Genomic DNA, 25,548 nt, shown 5'->3' with positions numbered 1-25,548 from the left:
CATTGCCTTTACCTAGCCCACCATCCCCTCATTGACCCCTCATCCCCTTGCTTAGCCCTCCATCCTCTTCACTGATCCAACTCCTCTGATGCCTACTTCCCCCTCAGAGAGCTGCTCACTCGTGGTGTGTCCAGGGACTCATACGTGTGTGGTGGACCAAACTGGCAGTGCTCACTGTGTCATCTGCCGCTCTGCCCCCTGCCCTATGCCCTCGAGCCCCAACCAGCAGCTGTGTGGGAACAACAATGTCACCTATGCCTCTTCCTGCCACCTTCGTCAGGCAACCTGCTTCCTGGGCAGATCCATTGGTGTCCGGCACTCTGGGAGTTGCACAGGTAGGTTTCGTGGCCAGGGGCTCAGGGTTGGGGAGGGCCCGGGAGCCACTGGTCCTAATTAGCCTCTGTCCTTAGGAAGCCCCTAGTCTAAAGGGGAGATTCAGCCCAAGTGGGGACACATGGCCCTATCCTCGGGGAGTCATCAGCCTTACGGGGAGACCCTGCACGTCCCCAGCTCCCTGAGTCTCCTCCCTTCTCTCTCCCCTTACAGTCAGCACCACATTGGCTGGGCTTTTGGCCGAGGTGGAGGATAACTCCGTGTGAGGTGACGCCGCGGGTCCTGCACAGAGCCAAGGCAACCCTATTTATTATGAAGAGGGAGGCATATTTATGGACCCCCAGCCTCCAGCTGTGTTCTCTCTTCTAGACAACTCCCAGAGACCCTTGTTGAGGAAGGGAGAAATTGGGAGGATTATTACAGCCTGACTGGAGCTGCCATGAGCCGCTGGTAGTGGTGGGAGGGGGATGGAAATGGCAAATACCTTGGAGGGTCCCAAAGAAGGCGAGCTAATCTCAGGGAGGGGGGGTGGCTGGAAGCTCTGTGGGGGGAGGGGTGGGGCATATGTTTCGACATTCCATGGGGCCATCAAGGGAGCCGTAGAGAGGGACAGAGACAGACTCCCAGCTGGGGTTTCACAATCCCTCCCGCTTAATGACCCTACTGATGCAATTCTGGGCCTAAGGGCTCTGCAGAGGGTGGAATCCATATATGTATGTTCCCCCTCTCCCCTTCCTCCTAGAATAAGGGGCAGAGATCTACCCGGCTCTTGAGGTTGCGTGATTTGGGGGATCCCAATCCCAAAACGTGTAATGATGATGCTCTCAACTTTGGAGATAAAAGGGGTGTGTGTGCTGGAGTTGGGGGTAGAGGAAGCCAGGTTCCATATGGTGCCCTCCATGCCATAGGCCTTCCATGACTTTTCTTGGGAGAGGGGTCCCCAGCTTTAACCCTTGGCCTCATTTTATCCTGAGACTCAAGGTTCCCAAGCCACATTCTTCCCACAAAGTCAGACTGTCTCTAGAAAGGCCCCTGTATTGGAGGGAAGGTATCCTCTTCCCCACCCAAGTGCCAATTATCTGTTCTCCTTCCTCCTTTCTTGGGGGAGGGAGGAGGCTCAGGGTCCTCAAAGTTCACTGTGTGACTTTGGGTTAATCCCTTCCCTTCTCTGGTCCTCAGTTTCTCCCTTTTTCAAATCGGAACAAGCGCACTTCCCCCTGCCTGAGGATCATGGGAATGTTGGTGATTTCCTTTGGAAAGTAAAAAGATCTGTATAAAGGAAGTTCTCTTGTTCTCATTCTGAGCATGGGGGTTGGGTGGAGTCCCGGCTGGGGGCTAAGAGGCTGGGGTTCTGGGACTGGCAGCATCCCCTTAGACAAATCACTACCCCTCTGGTTCAGGTTCCCCAAGTGGAAAATGATGGGGTTTGTGTTGACAGTTTCTAACAGGCCTTCCAGTGTGCGATCCTGCCCATTTCTGGGCTGAGTTCCTGGAGGAGGGTCCAGAGAAGGGGACACTGACCAGGACTCAGACACAGGGGAATGGGATGATCTAGCTGAGGGCTGCCACCTGGTGGCAGGCTGGAGAACATGGAGAAATGGGAATGAGGATGGATGGGGCAGACAGAGAGGGAAACACAGGACAGGAAAGGGAGATAGAGAAGGGGGAAAGACAATAAGAGAGACAAAGATAAGGAAGGAACATGAGAGAGAGAGAGAGAGAGAAGGAGGAGGATTGGGAGAGGCAGAGAGATAGGGAATGAAGAAAAAAAGCAGTAGGTGGGAAAAAAACAGAAGTAGGGAGAGAGAAGAAAGTAGGGAAGACAGACATGTGGGTAGCTAGAGCTGGGAAGTAGTAGTTACCACCACCGTTAGCCCCAGGATCCAGGTGTTTCCAGGTGTCAAAGCCATAAGAGTTGGGGTGGGAAGATGGGGGAGGGTGGAAAGGTCCTGGATAACAGAGAGCTTGGGATACTCTTCAAAGGAGGAGAGAATTGGGAAAGTCAGATGCCAGGCCGTTAGCTCCCTGCATGATTTTATTGGCATGGAGGGAGTGTCCTGCATATAATCTGTATGCAATTAACATATAATTTACATACACTTATCTTTAGTATCTTGTTTGCTTCAGGCCAGGAGCCATATCTGAGGCTAGGGTGGGGAGGAGTCAACAGGGTAACAGTGGAGCCTGTTTGGATTTCTGGACCATACGCTGGATCCAAGTGATGTAGGCAGAGACGAGTGTGTAGACATCTGGGGTCTTGGGGTCTCCACACCAGGTGCCGGAGAAGGAGACAATGCCTTGGGCTTCTTTTCCACAGATCAGGGGCCCTCCAGAGTCAGCCTGGCAGGGAGAAGGGTCCTGCTGGTTAGAGTGCTGATCCTGGGGGATCCCATGTTGGCAACTGGCACTACTCTGAGTAAGCTCCCACCTGGCCCATGGCTGTGGGGGCTAGTCTTAGCTCTGTCCCTTATCAAAGTCCTTCCCTCTCTTTGGGGCTCAGTTTCCTCCTTGGTAAAATGAATAGGTTGGATTCAGTGATCACTGAGACCCCTAAAATTCTAAAGTCCTCGAGTGCCCTGATCTGTAAAATGGGAATGATACCTCACAAAATCATAGATGAGGAGCTGGGAACAACTTTAGAGAGATAATCTGGTCCAGGGATTCTTAACTTGGGGTCCAAGGATCTAGTCTAGGGGTTCTTGACCTAGAATCCCCCCTCTAAGGATCCTGTGGATAGATTTCGATGGAATCTGTGAATTTGGATGGAAAAAAAATTTCATCTTTATTTTCACTAACCTCTAACTAAAATTGGGTATTTCCTTCAAATAAGATTTTTTAAAAAATTATTATTCTGAGAGAGATCCATAGATTTCACCAGATTGCCAAAGAGATTCAGGACACTAAAAAGGATACTTCTATCAGGTCCAAAGGCCTCATTTTACAGCAGAGGAAAATGAGAGTCAACTGAGCTAGGCCCAAATCCAGTGTTCTCTTGTTTTGGGGTCCCACCCTCTGTCTCTTCTGTTTCTGTCTCTTCCACCCTTTCCCTTGTCTGCGTCTGTTTTTTTCCACATCAGGACCAAGGCTGGCCCCCTTCAGAGAGTCCTAAGGGAGTAAGAAGGGCAAGAGAGCTGAGTAATACATCTACCATCAGGCAGGACCATAGGTGGAAGAGACCATTGGGGGAGTGGGAAGCCCCTCAAGATGAGTGCCTCTTTGGGCCCCCTAGCTTGCCCATGAAGAATCAAAGGACCTAGGTCCAAATCTGTGTGGGCAAGTCACCTTACTTTCCTGGGACTCGATCTCCTCCTATGTAAAAATGAGGACGTTGGGCGGGCTAGTTGACCTTTGAGGTTCCTTCAGATTCTAGATTTCTGATTCCATGGTTCATATGGGACAATAGGGCAAAGACTCCCTGGGCCAGGCCTTCTTTTCCAGGGGCTTTGGGGATAGTTGGACTCAGCGACCTTTAGGAACATTGCGGGTCACTCACCGTGCAGAAGCCATTGTGTTTCCAGCTCCCACTGTTGGCACAAAGCATCTTGCTGCTGACCTGGCCTTTCCAGGATTTGTTACAGCTCTCTCGACCCAGTACACTCACGTCTGTCTCCATCAGGCCCTGTGGCGACTCCCCGAAGTCAGACAGAGAGCCCCAGCCCGATACCAGGCACTTTGTGCCCTGCTCGGGGTCGACACCCTTGCTGGGCAGCTTCAGCAGTCCCACTGAGGAGCTAAGCACAGCCTTGCGATTTAGCTGGGGAGCAGAGACAGGTGGCTTGCCAGTCAGGAAGCTAGCCACGGGGTCACATCATCGACGACACTCCCCCCACAACAGAGCACCTGCCACTCGCTCAGCGACAGGAAAAGTCTCCTGATTTCTAGTTTAAATACCTCCTGTTGTAATAATAGCTGGCATTTAAACAAGATTGTAATATTTGAAAAGAGCTTAAATTGAAGACATCATCCCACTTGACCCCTTAAGACAGGGTCTAGGGGTATTCTGGGACCCTTTGAGGTGAACTCATGGGAGGGCACATAGGAGAATTGCATAAGATGGACAACAGGCATGGATGTGTTACGAGAAGCATCTTTGGAAGCAAGATCACAGATGCATTGCAGTGCTAGAAAACAGACTGGAAAACTGAGGATATGAAAGATGAACTTGACTGGTCTCACTGTCAGGGTGCCAGGGTGGGGAGCAGGAATCGAACACAAGTTTCTCTTTACTCTGGGTTCATTATTCTTCCACTTATAACAAGCTGGCCGCTCTACAAACCCCTGCCTCTGCTGAGAGGTACCCATTTATGAAGCCCGTCACTCTACCTATGGCCCTCTGGGTTAAGTAATACCTGTTCTATAGCCATTTGCTTTGTGACCTTGAGAAAGTCTCTTGCCTTCTCTGGGGCTCAGCTTCCCTATATTCAAACCAAAGGGAATTGGATTCTATGATGTCTAAGCACCTTTCCAGCTCAGACTCGCTAGGGTTCTATGTGCCAGGATGCCTTCTAGCCCTGACATTCTGCATATGTGTGTATATCACAATAAGTCTGGACCCCAGGAAGGAGAAGGGGAAGGGGCAGAGAGAACACCCCCCCTTCTTTAGCTTACCTTCAGCAGGCAAATGTCATTCTCATGGGTCACGGGGTCATAGCATGGGTGCAAAATTGAGCGCTGTATTCTGAACACTTGTTGTGTAGGCTCGGGGTCACTGGGGGAGTGGGCACCCAGCACTACCAGGGCATGGCTGCTGTCTCTGTGTTGAGAAAGGGAGATGACCGTCCCATCTGCTCCACTCAGAGAAGGCCACTGGGGGGACCCAGCCCTCTGGGGAGAGCCAGTCTGGGTACCTGGGGCCTAACTCAGAATTCTACTTTTCTTTTTACTTGTCTACAAAGCACTTGGGAGGGAGGGAGTGCAAACAGAAATATCTCTATTTTCTAGATGAGGAAGTTGAGGCTCTAAGAAGGAAATGACTTGCTCAAGGTCACATAGGACTGTAGTTTCATTATTGGGCCCGGAACCAAGCCTTGCTCTAGTTAAGGAGGGAGCTTGGTGGGCTCATTTATAACAACTTGTAAATGCTGGAGTTGGGATTTGAACTCTGGTCTTCATGTCTCTAAGTCCCAGGCTCTTTCCTGGGGTTCAGATGGTAAGGACAGGTGTCTTGGAGGGGATCTAGAGCATGGAGTTCTTAACCTCTGGGCCGTGAACTTGTTTTTAAAAAATATGAATAACTATTTCAATAAAACTGGTTTCCTTTATAATCCTCTGTAGGCACTAGGTGGCGCCAAAGTGTATAGAGTGCCAGGCGTGGAGTCAGGAAGATTCCTCTTACTGAGTTCAAATCCAACCTCAGACGCTAGCTGTGTGACCCTGGGCAAGTCACTTCACCCCATTTGCCTCAGTTTCCTCCTCTGAAAAATGAGCTGGAGAAGGAAATGGCAAACCGCTCCAGTATCTCTGCCAAGAAAACCCCAAACGGGGTCTGAAAAAGGACTAAACAATATCATCTTCTGCATTTAATTCCATGCATTTAAAAACATTTTTTCTGGGGGCAGCTAGGTGGTGTAGTGGATAGAGCACCAGCCCTGAAGTCAGGATGGACCTGAGTTCTAAATCCAGCCTCAGACCAAACACTAGACATTTACTAACTGTGTGTGTGACCCTGGGCAAGTCACTTAACCCCAATTGCCTAAATAAATACATTTTTTTTCTGAAAAGGGGACCATCCATAGGCTTCACTGGACTGCAGAAGGGAACTAGGTCACAAAATGGTTAAAAATTCCTGATCTAGACAGATGTAAGACTATCCAAGAATAAAAGATGAGGGTATGTGTTGTTGGTATGCCTGCCAAAAATAACTGACATTTGTTAGCACTTTCAGGTTTGTAAAATATTTTATAAGCATTATCTTGCTTGAGTTTCACAACAAAAGTGGGAGGTAAGTTCTATAGTTATTAGTCTGTCAGTCAACAAGCATTTATTAAGCGCCTACTATATGCCATACTTCACTAAGCTCTGGGAATATAAAGAGAAGCAAAAAAATAAACAAACAAACAAAACCCAGAAAAGAAAGAAAGAAAAGCAAAAAGACAAAATTAAAAAATTAAAAACCCAGTGCTTGCTCTCAAGATGATCTACAAGCTGGCTATTATTAACCCTGTTTTTTTTACAGATGATGAAACTGAGTCTCATGGAAGTGAAATGACTTCCCTGAGGTCCCACAGCTTGTAAGTCTCAAGAGCTGGGATTTTTTCTTTCTGACTCCCAGTCTGACACTCTACCCACTATTCCACATTTTGAAAATCTGCTGTGGGAGGATCAAAGGCCCTGGAGCAGGAAGGGACCTCAGACATTGCTGAATTCCAATCTATTTCGCTCCAGTCAACCCCCAGTGTCACACTCCAAGTGTGACAAAATGGATGGAACCTTGGATTTGAAACCCAAGAAAACATGGGTTCCCACTTTATCTGACCGTGGGCAAATCTCACTGGACCTCAGTTTCTTCATCTGTAAAATGGGTGATTTGGGCTAGATGGCTTCTAAATCTATTTTTCTGTGACCCTAATAATGGAGTTAATCCTTGTCTCTTGACTTTTCAGAGGTTGCTAAGTCCTGGGCTCATGGTATTCTGGGAAGAGGTCAAAGAGGACGGTGGGCATAGGGGTAACCCTGGGCTTTCTGAACCTCGGTTTCCTCATCTGTCAAATGAGAGAGTTGGGCTTGGTAAACTGCACAGTCTCCCTAAGCTCTAAATATGACCTATAATATTTGTTCCACCTCTTTCAGGTAGGGAATGGGAAAGTTAATATCTCTTTCACAGGTAAAGAAGCTGACTTAGAAAAACCTTACTGAAGTCACTTCAGGTCAATAGTCATTAAAGTTAGTAAGTGGCAGGATGAGGAAAAAACTTTATGTGAAAGTGTTCTCTTTCCCTTTGAGACCCTGGCCAAGTCTAATCTGAGCTTTTGTTTCCTCCTCTGTAAAATGGTGCTCATACCTGTGGTAACTGACAAAGAATTGTCATCATTGGGTTCAAATGAGATAATGTATGTAAAGGGATTCTCTTACTTTGAAGTGCTATTAAAAATTATTATGTGAAGGGCTCAAGAAGAAAGCCAGAACCTCATCCTGGTAAGTTATTTCTGGGTTTTATATTCTAAAGTCTTGTCCTGACACTGCCACTATTTTTACTGGATGGCTTTAGGACAACTCCTTCCCCTCTCTAGGCCTCAGTTTTCCCATCTGTAAAATGAGGTTTTAACTAGGTGGTTTGTGGTATCCCTTTTAGTTTTGACAATCTATGAGTCTAAAAGATAATTGCAGCCAATCTCTGAACCCCAGAGAGCAGAACAGGTTCAAGATCAGGGGGGCCTGGGGGCTTTTAGTTCAGGAAAGATTAAAAAGGGGTGAAAGGGGAAAGCCCTGGGGAGATTAGCTGGGTCCCTCCCGGAGGGGGGCCCAGGAGCTGGAGTGAGAAGATCCTTCTTACTTGTTGAAGAAGCAGTGGGCCGCTGTCAACACCCACTGGGCCATGAAGAGCACCCCTCCGCAATGGTGTTCACCCAGAAAGCGCACGGAAGCCATGTAGGGCCTGGAGTGTGGCTTCACCTCCCGGCCCCCAATAATGCGACTGCCCTTACAGCCAAGGAGCCCCCAGCCAAGGAGGGAGGTTAGGATACCTGTCAGGGGCCAGGGGAGGGGAACACAGCAGGTTGGGGAATCAGGACTCTTTGCAAAGGACCAAGGAAGGCAGAGGAAGAGGTGGAAAGAGAAGTCGGTCCCAGGTGAAGAAGGAAAAGAAACAGTAAGAGGGTTGAAGGTGGCGGAGAGAATTGGGAGCAAACAGTGGATGCCTGGGACAGAGAAGGATGTGGAGAAGGAAACGGACAGAGATGAGGATAGAGATTGCGGTCAGGGAGCATGATGGGCTGGGTACAAGGAGAGATGAGGTCAGAGACAGGGATGAGATGATTACAGGGAAGGGAGTGAGGATGGGGAAGAGTCAGGGCTAGGGATAGGATGAGGGATGAGAGAAAGACAGAGATAAGAAAGGGCTTGGAGCCATGGAGAGGGGGAAGGAGATGGAGAAGGAGAGATAAAGGGAAGGGAGCCAGAGAGGGATAGATGGAAGGGGAGGGAAGGGAAGATGGGGTGGAGGACCCCAGGGTGCTCCTGTCCCAGGTTCCCCAAGTCCTGGGAGCTCCTGCTCACCTAGGGGGTCTATGAGAAACAGTAGGCTCAGTGCCAGCAGTCTGGAGCTCCAGCCCGGCCCCATCTCCCCTCCTCAGCTCCTTCTACCTGTAGTCCTGGCTTGGTGGAGGAAGGGACAAGGGAAGTGGGCTCAGGAAGGAGAGGAGGGCCTCACCCTGTGGTTGAGGTGCCCCGCCCCAGCCAATCTGAAGAAACCTGACTGGCTGTGTGACCCAGGGGAAAACCTCTTCCAGTCTCTGTTCCTTGGTTTCTCCATTCATAAAGGGGGGAGGGGGTGCTGTGGATCAGCTGAGCTCTAAGGACCCTTCAGATGCTAACATTCCAGAATTCTTTAGTAAGTCTTCGGATTGTGAGTGGGCTATCTATCAAAGAATTCTGGTGGGGGGGAGGGGGCAAAGCCTTAGAAAGGAGGAGAGCCAGCCCACGAGAGTTCAGGGTCCAATGGAGGACCCCACCAGAGCCTAGGGGCCTGGTTGAGCCCATCTACAAACAGCCAGGGGTCCCAGCCACAAACCCCTTTTATGATTTCAAAGTACCTTTTAGACATTAGATATGTAGTAGATGCCTGTCCTCTCCTTCCAAGTGGTCACTAGGAATGTTCCCTGAGCATGTTCCAAAGTTGGGCAGCAGGGAGAAGAGGAAGAGTCCCTATTATAGGTGGAAAGTCTGAATTGCCAGAGAAATAAGGACCCCATTAGAAAGCATCAGGTCACAAAAGGAGCATAAGATCTGTTTTCAAGACCCAACTTCCCCACTGACTCACTAAGTGACCTTGGGCAAGTCCTTTCCCCTCTCTGGGCCTCAGTTTCTTCATCTGTGAAATGAGTAGGGTAATCTTTGCTTGGCCTCCTCCCTAAGGTTGGAACTAGGTCTGTGGGGTCATGAATGGAGCATCAGAAGATCTGGTTTTTTGGCTCAGCTTTGCCATAGGCTCACTTAATCCGGTCCCTTTCCTTCTTTGAGTCTTTGTTTTTTAATCTGTGAAATGGGAAGGGTAACCCTTTCTTGGCCTCTCTCCTCAGGCTTGGGTAAGGGTAGGTGACCATATTGAGCTATACTGACTGGAGGAAGAAGGATGAGGTTGGGAAAGAGTATTTATTCAAAATTAAATTCCTCTTGTAAAACAAGAAAACCCAGTCAAGTCCCCGCTACTGGTCCAGGTCAGTGGACCAGTCAGAGGAAGGTCCCTTCCTCTCCCTTGGACTGGGTTTCCCCCATGTGAGATTGCAGGGGGAGGAGGCTGGATCAGGTGGACCCTCAGGGCCCCAAAGTCCTGACTTTGTGTGTGCTGGACACTGCCAGTGAGATCAATAATGCTGCAACACGTCATAGATCCAGCCCACAAAGGTGGAGACACGGGCATAGACATCAGGGTAGCGTGGATCCCCACAGATTCTGGAGGAGAAGGACACCACACCTCGAAGCCTCCCTTGGCAGATGAGTGGTCCCCCGGAGTCCCCCTGCCAAGCAAGAGGGGACAGTATGAGGGCAGAATAAGGTTAAGTAAATATTGAAAGACTATGGTGGGGGGGGTGGAGGAGAGAGAGAGAGAGAGATAGTGAGAAAGATAGTGTGGACTGGTCAGCTCATGGGTCTGCCCCTTCCCTAGGCCTACCAGGGAGTCTCCCAAAGATCTTCTAATCTAACAGATCAGTACTGAGAGAGTACTCATAGCTGACTTCTGAGAAGCAGAGAGACAAAGACAGAGAGAGAGAGAGAGAGAGAGAGAGAGAGAGAGAGAGAGAAACACATACACAGAGAGATAGGGCCAGAAACAAAGGAACAGACCCAGAGGAGGGTGAGCTTTTGAAAGGTGGAGAAACTGGGACCCAGACAAAGGAAGGAACTTGCCCAAGGTTACTCTCCATAAGTGAGGGGGGCTAGAATACCATCCTCCTGCCTCCCATCTTCCCATTCCTCACAAGCCTCACCCCACAGACACCCTGTAACTGGCTTTTGTTAGGGCCAGAGGTGCAAATCATGTCCTGGTTGATGTTTCCCTTCCAGGAGCTGTTGCAGGCCTGCCGGTCCTGCACCACTACAGACGTCTTCATGAGAACAGTCGTGGGATCATCCCGGCCCGGGATGTCCCCCCAGCCGCATACCGAGCACTGAGTCCCTGGGCGAACAGATGTATTCCATCCAGGAAGGCTGATTGGCCTCACTGAGCGTGTCATCAATGCACTGCCATTGAGCTGCCGGGGACAAGGGTCAGGGATAGAGATGAGGACAGACACGGGAAGAGGGACAGAGATTGGTTTAGGGACAGTGACAGAAAAATAGGTAGGGGGAATAAGACACAAAAACAAAGGCAAGGAAAGATTCAGAGACTTGTTACAAAATTCTGGGACTCCACTGTACTCTCCCCTTCCCCAAAGGCCCTGGGAGCAGGGGCCAAGCCCTCCCTCTCTCCTGCTCCCCAGGCCTCAGACTGCCTCACTGGCTTCAGAGAGCTGGGTAGCTCTGGTTTTCCAGGACTCACCTTGAGCAGCTGTAGGTCATTGGTGTCAGCCTGGGCATCATAGAGTGGATAAGGGACAGCTCGAAGGATCCCAAATATCTGCTGGGTTGACTCTGGAGTAATCAGGGAGTGGGCACCTAGGACTACCCGGAAGGCAGCTGGTTCCCTACAACCCCAGGGAGGGAAGGAGGGATGTTAGCTTCTAGGGGATGGGGGATCCTTCCTCTATTCCCTCTCCAGTGGTCTCAGTATTCCGCCCCCCACCCTGGGACCTCTCCTGCTGCACACCCGCAAAGGACTGCCAATTAGTAGCTGGGAAAACCGAAATCCCTCAAAGCAAGGCATCTAGCCAAGATCACACAGTGAGTCTGAAGGATAAGAACCTTGGTCTCCTGGATCCTAGCCAGGGCTTCTTTCCATCCTGCATTTCCTTTCCCCTTCTCCATTTTGTACTTGACAGAAAAGGAAATTGAGGCCCAAGGATTTGCCCAAGGTCGTAGGACTGGAACTCAGTCCCAAACTAGGGTGCACTGTCATGTGATTTCAGTGGGCGCCCTGGGAGAGCTGATGTGGCTGGGGGAGCCCTTGAAGTTGGGACTTCCAGCAGGGTACAGAGGTCAGGAAAGGGGTAGTTCTCAGGGCTGGACTCACTTGGAAACCTCACAGTGGGCAGCTGTGAGCACCCACTGGGGCCGGATGAGGGACCCCCCGCAGATGTGCTCACCCTGGTACTGGATGGAGACTGCAAATGGGTAGGAGTGGGGTGTTGCTTCTTGACCCCCCACAATTCGGCCTTGATGAGTCCCTGGGGACAGAGACAAGTGTCTGAGCCTTCTTCATCAAGTTCCACATCCCAGATCTGGGGGATATACTGTCTCCAGAAGGTATTTTCATTCCTAGGGCACTCCTGAGTGCAGTCAATATTATCACAGGGTCCTGTCAAGGGGTTCTGGATAGGTGGATCTCCAATGGTAGAAATTGTCAAGACTGATTGGAATGGGGAGCCCAAGGCCAGGACCACCACCTTCCAAAGTAATCTTGCCTTCAACATCTCAAGAAATCAAGCTGAAGTCAGGCCCCACTGTTTTCTCAGACCCAGGGGCAGGGATCGAAACAGTGACAGAGACAGGAAGATGCTCTACTGCTCAAGAAATGTCAATGGTTTCCTATTGCTTCTGAGATAAAAGACAAACTCAGTCTCTGGAGTTGACAATCTGACTCCAACCCGTCTTTCTAGACTGATGCCGTGTCATTTCCCATGCCTACACTCCATGTTGCGTCTCTGCCACTGCAGTCTCTCAGCATCTACCTGTGCTTCACACAGGGACACTGTCCCCTCTTGCTTGGCAGGGCACTCACTTCCTGGACACTGTGCCTGGAAAAGCCTCCCTCTTCACCTCCCTTCGGGGGAGTTCATATGACTCGTGGGGGAAACCTTTCCTGATTTCCCCTGTTGTTAATGCTCTCCCGGACCCCATAAACTACTTTGTATTCACTCTATAGATATTTATTTTATCTATGTACATGTTGCTTCCCTCCCTCCCAAATGTGGGCTCTTTGAGGGCAAGGATTGTTTTAGCTTTGTCTAGGTATCTCTAGCACTCAGTATAGTGCCTGGCACATAGTAGGCACTCTATAAATGTTTGTTGAATCACACACACACACACACACACACACACACACACACACACACCCTATGCATTCATGTGGTTGCCACAGATAGAGGACGCATTTTAGGGAGGGGACATTAACAAATTAGAATAGGTCTGGAGGAGAACCAGTGTGAATCAAAAATAAAAGAGATAAATTAATTACACCAGAGACAGGGACTGAGTTAAAGGCAGAGGCAAAGATGGCTAGGGACTAGGACTGTTGGTCAACAAGACATTTATCTTTTCGAGCACCTACTATGCACTAGGCACTGGGCTAAGTAGTAGGGATACAGAGAAAGGCAAAAGACAATTCCTGCCCTTGAGAAGCTCAGTCTAGTGAAGGAGGCAACGTGCAGAGAGCTACCTACAAACAAAAGGGCATGTAGGTGGCACAGTGGACACAGTGCCCATCCTGGAGTTAGGAAGTCTCGAGTTCAAATCCTACCTCAGACGCTAGCTGTCTGATCCTGGGCAAATCACTGAACCCTGTTTGCCTCAGTTTCCTCATCTGTAAAATGGTGATCCTGGTCAAGTCACTGAACCCTGTTTGCCTCAGTTTCCTCATCTGTAAAATGGTGATCCTGGTCAAGTCACTGAACCCTGTTTGCCTCAGTTTCCTCATCTGTAAAGTGGTGATCCTGGTCAAGTCACTGAACCCTGTTTGCCTCAGTTTCCTCATCTGTAAAGTGGTGATCCTGGTCAAGTCACTGAACCCTGTTTGCCTCAGTTTCCTCATCTGTAAAATGGCGAATCTGTAAAATGGAAAACCCCGAATGGGGCCACAAAGACTAGGACAGGACTGAAACAACTCAGCATCAACAAACAATGTACAAACAAGGTATACACAGGACAAATCGGAGATAATCAACAGAGGGGAAGGCCCTAGCATTAAGGGGGACTTGTGAGAGCTTCCTGCAGAAGAAAGCCAAGGATGCCAGAAGGCAGAGGTGAGGAGAGAGAGAAGTCCTGGCATGAGGGAGAGTCAGTGAAAATGTCTAGATTGGAAATGAAGCTGGGACAGAGATGCCTCATCTCCAGAAAAAAAAAAAAAAGGAGACCAGGAGAGAGAGAGAGAAAGTAGTTAGATCCTTGGGAAGAGAAAGCTTGGCTTGGGCTGGTGTTTGGTGGGGGTTGGAAGGGAAGAATTGTCTCTAAGAGCCTGAGGGGCGGCTGGATCCCACAAGCATCTAGTACCCAACCCCCGAACTCTAAAGGGCTTAAGCCCTGAGGAAAGAAGAGTCCTCTTTCAAGAACTTCCTCAATTCAACCCAAAAAGCATTCATTCCTTCTGTGATATGCAAAGCATGGTGCTAAGTGCTTGGAAGAGACCAAAAGGGAAACAGCCTTTGCCTATTTAGGGAGGGGAGGGGAGGATATAGGTTGGAGGTAATTTATGGTGGAGGGAGGGAGAGCCAGTAAAAAGCTGTGTGAAAGCCAGTAAAAGAGCGGATGTTGCTCACAGAATTACAATTAGTCAATAGGAACTCTTCTTTCCCCCTTTTTCCTTATATCTGATAAGCCTCCTAGTTGAGCCTCTCTCCCTCTCCAGATGGAGAAACTGAGGCCCAGAGAGAAGGAACTCGGTCAGGGTCACATAACGATTCCAGCACAGAGCTAAGGCCAGTGCCTCCGTCTCTTGGCTTCTCATCTATCACTCCCCTGATATCTCGGGCTGTGTCCCCCTAGGATGGGGGCTAGGGGTACTGTGGGGCAGGGGTAGTCCATTACCTGAGGAGGTCAGCTGGCCCAGGGTTGCCACCCAGGACAGAAGCATGGAGATCCCAGGGAACTTCATGATGCTTCCCAGGGTCCTTGTTGACGCCTTGGTCTAGGACTGGGCCTGGGAAGGCTCCAGTTAAGTAGTGTGGGTCAGGCAGGAAACAGGGGTTGGGGGACAGTTATTGGGGGGGGAAGGTGTCTGTCCATGCCATCCATCTGGCCTGGGCTCCTTCCTGATCCCCCTTCTCCACTTCTTCCCTCTCTCTGGTTTGGCTTGTGAAATGTGGGGTATGTCATCACCTCCCAACGGCCCCCCAGGGGCTGCCGAAGGGGTCTGGAACCAGACTCAGCACCCAGAGCCCCTAAAAACTTGCTTCATTTCTTTGAGCTCCTTGAGACTTAATTCAACGGCCTAAGCACCCTCGAATCTGGATTGGGGACCAGGGACTCCCAAACACCCATCTCAGGCCTCAGGTGGGACCCACTAAAGTATCCGCAGTCCCCTGGGGTCCTTCCTAGTACCCAGCACATTCCCAAGGATCCAACTGGAAGTTGTCCGGAGTCTCCTACTATGCACCAGTTCTAGGAACATCCCAGAACCTACCCTAGACTCTGGAATCTGTCCCAGTTCTCAGAATCCCCCAGGACCCTCCCCAGCGCCCAGAACTCCCTAGTTTCCACCTCAGTCCTGGGAACATCCCATAGACTATGCCAGTCCCTAGAGTTCCTTAGGGTCAACTTCAGTATTACTATTCTCCCTTCAAGATCTATCTCAATCTACAGCCCCTCGGCACCCACCTATGTCAATGCCCACAGCCCCACACAGGACATGCCTTAGTACCCAGAATCCCCCAGGACCCTCCTAATACTCACAGCCCCTCATAATCTAACTCAGCCTCAGAGCCTCTTGGGAACCTATCCACCAGAGTGTCCAGAGCACTCCTTGATCAGCCCCAGCGCCTGATGTTCCTTGGAATGTCCCTTGATGTCTGGGGTCCAGAATTCCAGAAAGTGACCCAGAGCCCAAAAGACCTGCTTCAGTGCCAGGACCTTAATCTAGTGCCAGGAGACCCCTAGGACCTAACTCATTGAAAAAATACCTCACCCTTTCCAGACCTCAGTTTCCCTACTTCAAAAATGGGGAAAACCTCCCAGTTCTGTTTCCTTAATCTCTTAGAACCCACTGCAATGTCTGGAGCTCTAAAGGAGCCTCCCCCTCCAGTGTCCAGAGCTGACCGGTGCCTGCCTCAGTGCCCTGGGTCTCCGAGAAGAGACTCCAGTTCTCACAATCCCTCCAGGCCCCACATCAAAGTCTAAAGTTCCCTGGGCCTCTCTACAGAGCCTAGAGCCCAGTCAGATTTGCTTCAGTGCCCAGCCACTGCCCAGAATCTCCCATGGGAGCTTTGGGTATGGAGGAGTCACTTGGGCCTGAGAATAAGGAGGCAAGTTCTAGTCCTAGGTCTGACTCTAAATAGCTGTGTTTCCTTAAGCAAGTCCCTTCACCTCTCTGGTGATCAGTTTCCCCCTCTGTAAAATTCCTTCCAAATCTGAAAGAAGCTGTCTAACCCAACAGAATATTGTTCTTCGTTGACTGTGCTTGAGACCCTGGCCAACAGCTTGTGATTCCAAGATGGAAAATGATATTTTAATTCAATAAAAATCTTGTCGAACTCTGTCATAGGACTTGGGTTTGAATCCCATTCCCATAATATCTATATAGCCTAAAGTATCATGTATGCAAGGTGTCATGTACGCATGTATGTCAAGACAGCCAGGTGGCTCAGTGGATAGGGTGCTAGGCCTGGAGTCAGGAAGACCTGAGTTCAAATTCAGTCTCAGAAACTTCCTAGCGGTGTCATCTTGGGCAAGTGTCTTAAAGGAAATGGCAAACAACCCCAGTATCTTTGTAAAAAACAAAACAAAAATAAAATCCCATGGACAAAGGTCCGTGGGGTCACGATTGAACAACAACAATCCTGGGGTAGGACATTTCACTTTTTTTTTTTCATTTTTTAAAATTAATTTATTTTGATTTATCAACAATCACTTCCATCACTTGACTTTTCTGTGTCTCAGATTTCCCATCTTTAAAATGAAAGGGTTGGTCCCTCATTTAAAGGGTCCCCTTCAACTAAGTCTGTGATACTATGGTACTAGGACCTTCATTGCTATGCTAATGGTCCCTTCCTCTGGGAGTGGGCATCCCCACCTGTTCCACCTACCAGTGGCTTTCAAGCAGGGTATTTCAGGGAGGAGAGGAGGGAGTTTGGGGGATGGGCATTGCCCCAAATCCAAGCCCTGAGGATGGAAATCCTTGGGAAACAAGTGCATGGCCCCTATTGCCTCTGCCTTTCAACATTCTAGAAACACCAGCCACAGCCATGGCTACAGCCCGAACACCCTTAGGATAAAATACAGGCTATTCATCTTGGCATTCGATGCCTTCACAAGCTCTGTCAGGCCAATGCATAAAAGAACTCTGGTCTAGGAGTCAGGAGACCTAAGTTCTAGTCCCAGGTCTGCCCTGGCTCACTGTCTGACCACAGACAAGACATTTCCCCTTTCTGGTCCTCATTTTCTTCATCTGTATCATCTTCATCTTCAGCGACCCACAGTTTAAGAAGTGCTGAATTTATTCTCTATCATCAAAATGGCAGAGAGCAGGGTTGGTTGGTGGACTAGATGAGTTCTATGGTCCCTTCCAAAAAGGGTAAAGGGCAGAGAGGAGAGACGCCAGGTTTTGGCTGGTCTAAGAAGTTTCTAAGAAGCTGATTTGTGCAATTCCCCTCCTTTCCTTCCCCTTCAGGAGGCCTCTTGGATTTCCTGAATTGGTCGGTTAGAGGAAGCAGCTGGCTGCCCTGCCGTTAGGGGGACTGGGGAAATGGTGGGATCTCAGGATCCAGAGCTAGAGGCACTGGTAGAGATCACAGGAGAAGCAAGGGGGTTTACCCCATTGACCCTGAGGCACAGTGGGTGGAGTGCTGGTCTTGGAATCAAGCTCTGGATTCATATTCCACTTCTGACACTCAGCTTATTCAACTATGGGTTTAACTTTTTCTGAGATTGTTTCTTCATTTGCAAAATGGGAGAACAACACCTGTTGGGGTCTTGAAGAGTCAGACATGACTGAACAACAGTTTTGATGGGGGGAGGGTGTTGGGGGCAGGGAGAGCACCAGCAGCCAAAGGGATGAGAAGAGGCCTGGTGTTGGAGGTAGTAACCCAAGAGCTGTGAGCTTTCAAAGGAGCTAGACAGAACTGGGGAGGGGAAGCGTGCCTGGCATGGAGGCCAGACAGAACACTCCTAAGGTTGTGAGGCTCAAAGGTGACCGTGTGTAGGGAGTTTTTGTAAACTTCTGAGAATCATGGAAACATCACTCAAGTCGGGAGAAATCTTCCTTAGAGGTCAGGAGATTCGAGATCTAGGGATGGCAGAAATGTAGGCTGAGAGAGGGAAGACATCGTAGATGTCATCGGAGCATGGTTTTAGAAATGAAAAAAAAAATCTTAGCGTTAGATGATAGGATCGGGGATTTAGAGACGGAAGTGGCATTGGGGCCACCTACTTCCTTTCATTTTCCCAGAGGAGGAAATTAAGGCTCCCTAGAGGTTAAATGACTTGCCCAAAGTGTGAGCAACAGGTGGCGCCATTGTGCTTAAAACACCAGGCCTGGAGTCAGGAAGACTCAGTTAGAATCTGGCCTCAAACACTTATTAGCTGCGTGACCCTGGGCAAGTCATTTAACCCTGTTTGCCTCAGTTTCCTCATCTGTCAAATGTGCTGGAGAAGGAAATGGCAAACCACTCCAAGTAACTTTGCCAAGAAAACCCCAAATGAGATGACGAAAAGTCATGACTGAAAAATGACTGAAATTTGAAACCAGGTCTTCAGACTCCCAAAACAACTTTCTTTTTAATGTGTTAAACTGAAGTGGAGGGAGAGAGATGGGAAGGACACGCCCTGAAATTCTCTGTAGCCCCAGAGATACCATTTCCCTTGTCCCTGCAGTTCTCTAGTCTGCCTACTGGGCTCTTTGAGACGGAAGGAAGGTTTGAGGGTCCTTGGAGAAGGAGGAGGAGGAGGAGGAGGAGGGGGAGGAGGAGGAAGAGGAGGAAGAGGAGGAGGAAGGGGAGGAGGAGATCCCTAGAAGTCATTCCAGTCTCATTAGGTCCAGGGCAGAAGTGGACGACGCACGGTCACCCGTCTCCTTTCGGAGCCCTAGGCCGGGGATCAGGAAATGGAGGCTAATCCCCACCTGCTCTGACTTGCTAGGTCACCTCGGGCAAGTTTCCTCCCCCATGAAATGAGAGGAGCGGGCTAGCTGGTCACTAAAGTCCCTTCCAGCTCTGGTCCTGTGTTCTGATGCTCCTCTTTTCCCTTCTCTGTTCCTCAGTTTCCCCACTTGTGAAATGGCCCAGTGTGGCGGAAGCGCAGCTGGGTTCTATAGGCCCCTCCAGTTCCGATGTTTTGAGGCTGAGGGTGCTTCTACAAACAATACCCTGCCCCAAAGGAAGTGGTCCACCCCCCACCCCACCCCCCACCCCCCCCGCACTGCAGGGGAGGCAGAGGAGGAAACAAGCCTCCTTCCTGTTTCCAGAGGAAGACAGATGGTTAATGCTGTTTGGAGTTTGGAGGCGGAGGACGCTCTGGAGGCTGGGGCAGTCAGGAAAGGCTTCCAAGAGATTAAGATTTAGGCAGGAACTTGAAAGATGGAAAGAGATAAAAAAGGAAAGATCTGGGACTGGAAGGGGAGACTAACCCCACCTGGGGCTGTTGTTAGAATAATAACAACAGATAAGGCACGCGTTTCTATTTCTATGTGAAATATTTAAATTTTCACCATTCCCTGGAGGAGGAAGTGGTGGAGGGCAAGGAAGACTTGAGCTAGGATTCAGAATAACCCGACAGACAGGGTAATGGACTTTAGAGTTAGAAGACCTGGGTTCAAATCCTATCTGGGCTGCTTTCTACTGGAAAGTCACCTGACCTTTCTGGGCCTCAGTTTCCCTCTTTGTAAAATGAGGGTTGGACTTCACTAGATAATCTATTTGTTTTTTTGGGGGGGGGTGCTAGGCAATGGGGTTAGGTGACTTGCCCAGGGTCACACAGCTAGTATTATATATCTAAGGCCAGATTTGAACTCAGGTCCTCCTGACTCCAGGGCCAGTACTGTATCCACTGCGCCACCCAGCTGCCACCTAGCTGCCCCTTAGATGATCTATTTCTAAGGTTCCTCCCCATTTCAAAAGGATTGATTGAATATCTACTAAGTTCCAGGCACAGTGAGGGGTGTCAGAGATACAAAGACAGAAGAGAAATCAATTCCTGCCCTCAAGAAGCTTCCATTGAGGGTTGGGGTGGGGGTGGGGGGAGAAACAACAGACAGACCAGTAATGACACACTCAAATACAAACAGACTCCTAAGGGTCACATATTGACTCTGAATTGTGCTGGCTGAGTGTGACACCTCTAAGGCAGATAAATAAGTAAATAAACAGAAAGTAATTTTGATGGGCAGCTAGGGGGTACAGCAGATAGAATGCCAGGCCTGGAATCAGGAAGACCTTAAACACTTACTAGCTGTGTGACCCTGGGCAAGTCACTTAACCCTGACTGCCTCAGTTTCCTCATCTGTAAAATGAGCCGGAGAAGGAAATGGCAAACCACTCCAGTGTCTTTGCCAAGCAAACCCCAAATGGGGTCTTGAAGAGTCAGATATGACTGAACAACAGTTTTGATGGGGGGAGGGTGTTAGGGGCATGGAGAGCACCAGCAACCAAAGGGATGAGAAGAGGCCTGGTGTTGGAGGTAGTAACCCAAGAGCTGTGAGCTTTCAAAGGAGCTAGACGGAACTGGGGAGGGGAAGTATGTTTGGCATGGGGTACAGACAGTCTGTACAAAGATATGGAGCCAGAAGATGGAATCTCTCCTTGGAGAGTAGCAATGATGGGTGATGAGACCTGAATCCCTAAAAGGAAAAGGCCATGTCTTTGAAAGCAATCCAGTCCCTGAATTTTCCCATACATTTCAGCAGCCCAGATCACTGAGCACTAGGCCCACCCCAGCCCACCTGGATCACCTAATTAGCTTACTTGACATTCCTTTCAGTCTTACTTGGCCCACCCCAAATTACTTGCATATAAAGTTCACTCCTTTAATCCCACCCAGATCATCTAATTAGTCTACTGGATATTCTTTGCACCTGGCCCACCCCAGACTCCTCAAGATCCTTTCACTTTCCCTCTTGTATGTAAGCATCAGTCTCTTCCCACATCTGCCCCCTCCATTAAGTTGCAGGTTCACTAGGAACCCTGCCTGCTTCTATTGACATTTCAGTAAAATTTGCCCCCTGATTGGAAGAAGGTTCCAGTGCACGAATTCATTCCAGGCAGATGCTGTCCTGTCCCCTGTCATTTCAGGGTTCCCAGCAATCCCAAACGACATCAGCAGGAAGGCTAGTCTGTGCTGGAATCGAGAGTGCATGAATAATAATGATAATAACATTCATATACCATATATTATATACCAGGAGCTTTGTAAATATTACCTCATTTGATCCTCATAATAAGCTTAGGAAAGAAGTGCTATTATTATCCCCATTTTACATTCGAGGAAACTGAGGCAGGCAGAGGTGAAGTGACTTGCTCAGGATCACACAGCTAGGAAGTGTCTAAAGTCGAATTGAACTCAGGTTTTGCTGATTGTAGGCTCTCAGCACTGTGCCATCTAGTTTAAGGGGAGCAGTATGAAATCAGTGTGAAAAGATGGCCTGGGGCCAACTGATAATGGGCTTTAAATGCCAAATAGAGCAGTTTGTGTCTTATCCTGGAGGTGATAGGCAGCCACTGGAACCTCTTGAGCAGGGGAGCGATTTTTATTACCATTTTACATGAAAGGAAACTGGCTTATTTTATGCAGTAGCTGAAGAGCCCTACGAAGTAATAATAACGGCTCTGTTCAGTTGTTTTTCAGTCCTGTCTGACTCGTCGTGACCTTTTATGGAGTTTTCTTGGCAAAGATATTGGAGCAGTTTGCCATTTCCTTCTCCAGCTCATTTTACAGATGAGGAAACTGAGGCAAACAGGGTTAAGTGACTTGCCCAGGGTCACACAGCTAGTAAGTGTCTGAAGCCAGATTTGAACTCAGGAAGAGGAGTTCCTGACTCCAGGCCCAGCAATCTATCCACTGTGCCACCTAGCCCCTAGTAATAATGGCTAGCATTTATTATTATCAATTATATTAGTAGCAATAATTGATTATTAATAACATGTTGTTATTAAATAATTTTATTAGAATTTTATAGATCATAGTATTTTTCTAATGGACTTCCTCTGCCACAAAATGTGTCTCAGTCTCTATCCTAGGGGGAAACAACCCACAGATCACTGGTGTGTGCTAGATGAGAGAAACCAAGGGATGGGGGAACACTGGCCTTAGTTCTGCTCTTGATTCATTATGTGATTCTGGGCAAGTTCCTTGTCTGCTTCTTAGTTATTATTTTCTTTTAAAAATTGTCACTATTTTAAAATTCCGAAGTTCATTCCTCTTCGAATCCTTACAATAATCCTGGAAGATTCTCTCCATTTTCTGGGTGGGAAAACTGAGAACCAGAGAGGGAAAGGGATTTTCATAAGGAAGCACATTGGTAACATCAGGAAAGAGGACCCAGGCATCTTGCCTCTCCTGATAGATTCTTCTCTGTGATTTCCTCCTCCCCAAGCTCCTCAGACTTCTGGGAAAGAGGACCCAGGGAGCTGGGAAGCTGAGGGGAGCAGGGCTGTGGAGAATGTTGCCTTTATTATTATTATTTGTAGAGGGCTGACTTTGGCCAAAATACCTGGATTCATACCCTGCTTCCGAAACATTGTAGCTGTGCTATTTGTTTAATCTCTAAGTGCTCAGGGCAACTTATTATGATTCTGAATTATAGTAGAATTGCTGATCCACATCAGTGGAGGACATTTCCACGAAGGGAGTTCTCTAAACCATGAAATTATAAGTCTAGATTCCCCTTCACTTCTCCCTCTTCCCTCCCTTTCCCACAACAGTCAGATGCTGAAGAGGGAAGTAATAGTTGGAGGAAAAGGGAGTCAGGAACCCACAGGACATTTTTTGTTGTTGTTGTTTTGCCTTTTTTTGTATTCCTAATACTTGGTTTGGTGACTGGCACATAGTAGGTGCTTCATGAATGTTGACTGAGTGACTGACACTCCCCTAGACTCAGAGATCTATACCTAAGCATAGAGTGAAAGTCACAAAGTGATTCAGACAACTTAATCCCTCTGGGTTGAAACTGACAAAATAAAATTGAATAGGTTTTGACCTAAAGTTGTATTCTTGGGTTAAAAGAAAATCAGCTGTCCCAATATAATATGGGAGCGATAAGGCACCATGGACAGCAACTCAAGGTGAAGTTATTGATGAATGGATGGATCTGTCATCCCTTCATTGTAGATCCTTCCTCTAATGGCCCGGATTAAAGCCCATCCACGGCTTCCCATTGTGTGTAACTATCATGCCTGTGCTCCCATAATTCCTATACAAGAAGTCTGCTTTTCAAAGCACCAGACGCCATCCTTTGCCACTGCCCTCTGTATTTTTAGGCAGGAGTCTGCCAGAAACAACTTTTATTCATCTAACATCCTTCTCAAGGTAGGCATTTCTAGTTTTGAGAGAGAAATGTTCAAATTGGCATAGTCCTCCATGCCTGTGGACATTTCTCTACCCCCAAGACAATATATGGTAACATTCGTTCCCATATTGTCTTCCCCATTGGTTTGGAGCTCTAGGAGGGCAGGGACTATTTTTACTTCTCTTGTAAGCCACATTGCTTAGCACATAGAAGGTGCTTATTTAATTAATGCTGGTTGATAAATTAACATTTACAGTTATCTTGAACAAGAAGAAGAGGAAAAGAAGGGGCCAAGCATTTCTTAAGTTCTTATTATGTGCCTGGGATCTTTACAAACATTATCTCTTGATTCTCACAACAACCCAGGGAAGTAGGTGCTATTATTATCCGTATTTTACAGATAAGGAAACCTGAGGCAAACAGAGGTAAAGTGACTTGTTCAGGGTCACACAGGGAGTAAATATATGAGGTTGGATTTGAACTCAGGTCTTCCTGATTCCAGGCCCAGTGCTCTGTGCCCCTGGCTTCCTCTAGGAAGCTAGAAGAAGTCACAATATTTTTTTAATGATATTTTTACCCCAATTATATGTAAAGACAATTTTTAATATTCATTTTCTTATAAGATTTGAGTTCCAAATTTTTCTCCCTCCCTCCTCCCTAAGACGGTAAGCAATTTTACATAGGTTATATATGTGCATTCATGTAAAACATATTTCCATATTAGTCATGTTCACTATATATATATATAATATATATAATATATATATTTTTTAATTATGTTAACATTGGGGCAGCTGGGTGGCATAGTAAATATAGCCCTGGGCCTGGAGTCAGAAAGACTCATCTTCCTGAACTCAAATCTAGCCTCAGATACTACCTGTGTGACCCTGGGCAAGTCACTTAACCCTGTTTGCCTCAGTTTCTTCATCTGTAAAATAAGCTGGAGAAGGGCTCCAGTGTCTTTGCCAAGAAAATCCTAAATGGGGTTATGAAGAGGCAGACAAGACTGACAACACCAACATGTGAACATTCCAGAACAGTAAATAATACTAATAGTCATTTCATCTGGAACTAGAACTACTCCATTCTTTCTTTGACCTCTCCCCTCTAGGATAAAAAGGGGCTCCTCCCTATGATCAATATCATAATCCTTTCTGCCTAGAAGAGGGCATATCCCTCCAAACTGAAAAGAGGGCACTTCCTTGAGTGGGTCACAGGCCTATTGCTTCAGGGGATGGGAAGCTGATAATCAAGACAAGACAAGACTACTTTTGTCCTAAATTAGGTTTCCACCCTTAATCCAGTTTCTTTAAGAAAGGACTTTTGTTCTTTACCCTACCCACCTTTCTAAGAGGACCAGTCTGGAAAGGGTTTTGAAACTAGAGAAATATTTATTTCTTACTATTTCTAGAGGCTAGAGAAACTGAAAGGAAAATTTTTCCATATGCTTGCACATATCCTTTATGAATTTTGTTGTTATTCAGTCATTTTTTTTTCAGTTGTGTCTGACTCTTCATAACCCATTTTGGAGTTTTCTTGGCAGAGATCCTGGAGTGGTTTGTCATTTCCTTCTCCAGCTCATTTTACAGATGAGGAAACTGAGGCAAACAGAGTGAAGTGCCTTGTCCAGGGTCACATAGCTGGTATCTGAGGCCATATTTGGACTCAGGAAGATGATACTCCTTGACTCCAGGCCCCCACACTCTATCCACTGGGACATCTAGCTACCCTCAAATTTAGGCTATATATATTTTTAAAAAGGGCAACAATAACAACAAAAATAAAAAATAAAAATATATATTTTTTAAAAAGTCAGAGTTAGAGTTGTCTCAGTTACTCACCATAGTTTCTCATTTTTATTCTTTCTTTTAACTTGGTATTGATTTTATTCTTGACTTTAAAAAAGTCAGTGGAATTATTTGCCCACAAACAGCCAGTTCGGAAGTGATGACGCCATATTTGTTTCCTGCCTATTAAAATATAATCAGTTTCATTTTTCATTACGTTATTTACTGCTTGCCACAGTTAGTGCCTCTGACTCTCTTCTTGGACTAAATCAATCAACAAGCATTTATTAAGCGTCTACTATATGTCAGGCACGGTGCTAGACACTTGGGGGTACAAAAAACAAAAAAAGAAACAATTCCTATTCTCAAGCGTAGGGGAAACCACATATACATAGAGGGGGATTCATGATACATGGGGATGAGGCTTCTGTGCCATCAACAAGCCTTTTGCCTACTTCATTTCTTACTCCTGAACAATGTCTTCCAATATTTTCTGTCCATTCTGCAAAAATGCCCGTCTTTGAATTAAAGTCACTATTAAAGTACTTGTTGATTATATGATTTATTTTTCAAAAGTTTAAAATTTTTGTTGACATTTTTTACCTTACAAACATTTTCCAGATTACCCCTTCCAATTGTGAGAGCTCTCTGGCAACAAAGTAAAATAATCAAGCAAAACTAATAATCATAACCTTACCTGAAAGTGCATGCAATGTTCCACACCAGTAATCAAGCTTCCTGCCCTCCCTC

General features: G+C 47.6%; 2 protein-coding genes across 2 annotated transcripts in view; one reads left to right on the top strand and one right to left on the bottom strand.

The window, feature by feature from the left end:
• Positions 1-1,615, top strand: part of FSTL3 (follistatin like 3) — a 13,849-nt gene extending 12,234 nt beyond the window's left edge. Inside the window, exons 4-5 of the mRNA XM_027857992.1 lie at positions 108-335; positions 547-1,615. Coding sequence (XP_027713793.1) covers positions 108-335; positions 547-599 — 281 coding nt within the window. The 3' untranslated portion in view covers positions 600-1,615. The remainder of the gene's footprint in view (positions 1-107; positions 336-546) is intronic.
• Positions 1,616-2,093: 478 nt separating this feature from the next.
• On the bottom strand, positions 2,094-24,926 carry PRSS57 (serine protease 57). The gene is made up of 11 exons (XM_027860366.1): positions 24,853-24,926; positions 11,660-11,813; positions 11,030-11,174; positions 10,479-10,742; positions 9,865-10,007; positions 8,702-8,732; positions 8,548-8,611; positions 7,826-8,015; positions 4,942-5,086; positions 3,827-4,087; positions 2,094-2,673 (listed from the first exon to the last, which is right to left on the bottom strand). The coding sequence occupies exons 1-11, from the start codon at positions 24,863-24,865 to the stop codon at positions 2,497-2,499; spliced, it is 1,587 nt and encodes a 528-aa protein (XP_027716167.1). The 5' UTR covers positions 24,866-24,926; the 3' UTR covers positions 2,094-2,496.
• Between the last annotated feature and the right edge of the window lie 622 nt (positions 24,927-25,548).

This window comes from Vombatus ursinus, unplaced genomic scaffold, assembly GCF_900497805.2.
Source record: "Vombatus ursinus unplaced genomic scaffold, bare-nosed wombat genome assembly UNPS02000546.1, whole genome shotgun sequence".
NCBI lineage: Eukaryota > Metazoa > Chordata > Mammalia > Diprotodontia > Vombatidae > Vombatus > Vombatus ursinus.
The sequence above is the reverse complement of the archived record's forward strand: the minus strand, read 5'-3'. Positions and strand labels throughout refer to the sequence as shown.

What these genes read in the sequence shown, in the direction of transcription:
- PRSS57 (XM_027860366.1), bottom strand. An exon ending in ATGACCTACAGCTGCTCAAG is followed by an intron (nt 10,743 to 11,029) that starts GTGAGTCCTGGA and finishes TGTCCCCGGCAG; the next exon opens with CTCAATGGCAGTGCATTGAT. An exon ending in GCCCACTGCTTCTTCAACAA is followed by an intron (nt 5,087 to 7,825) that starts GTAAGAAGGATC and finishes TTCTCAACACAG; the next exon opens with AGACAGCAGCCATGCCCTGG.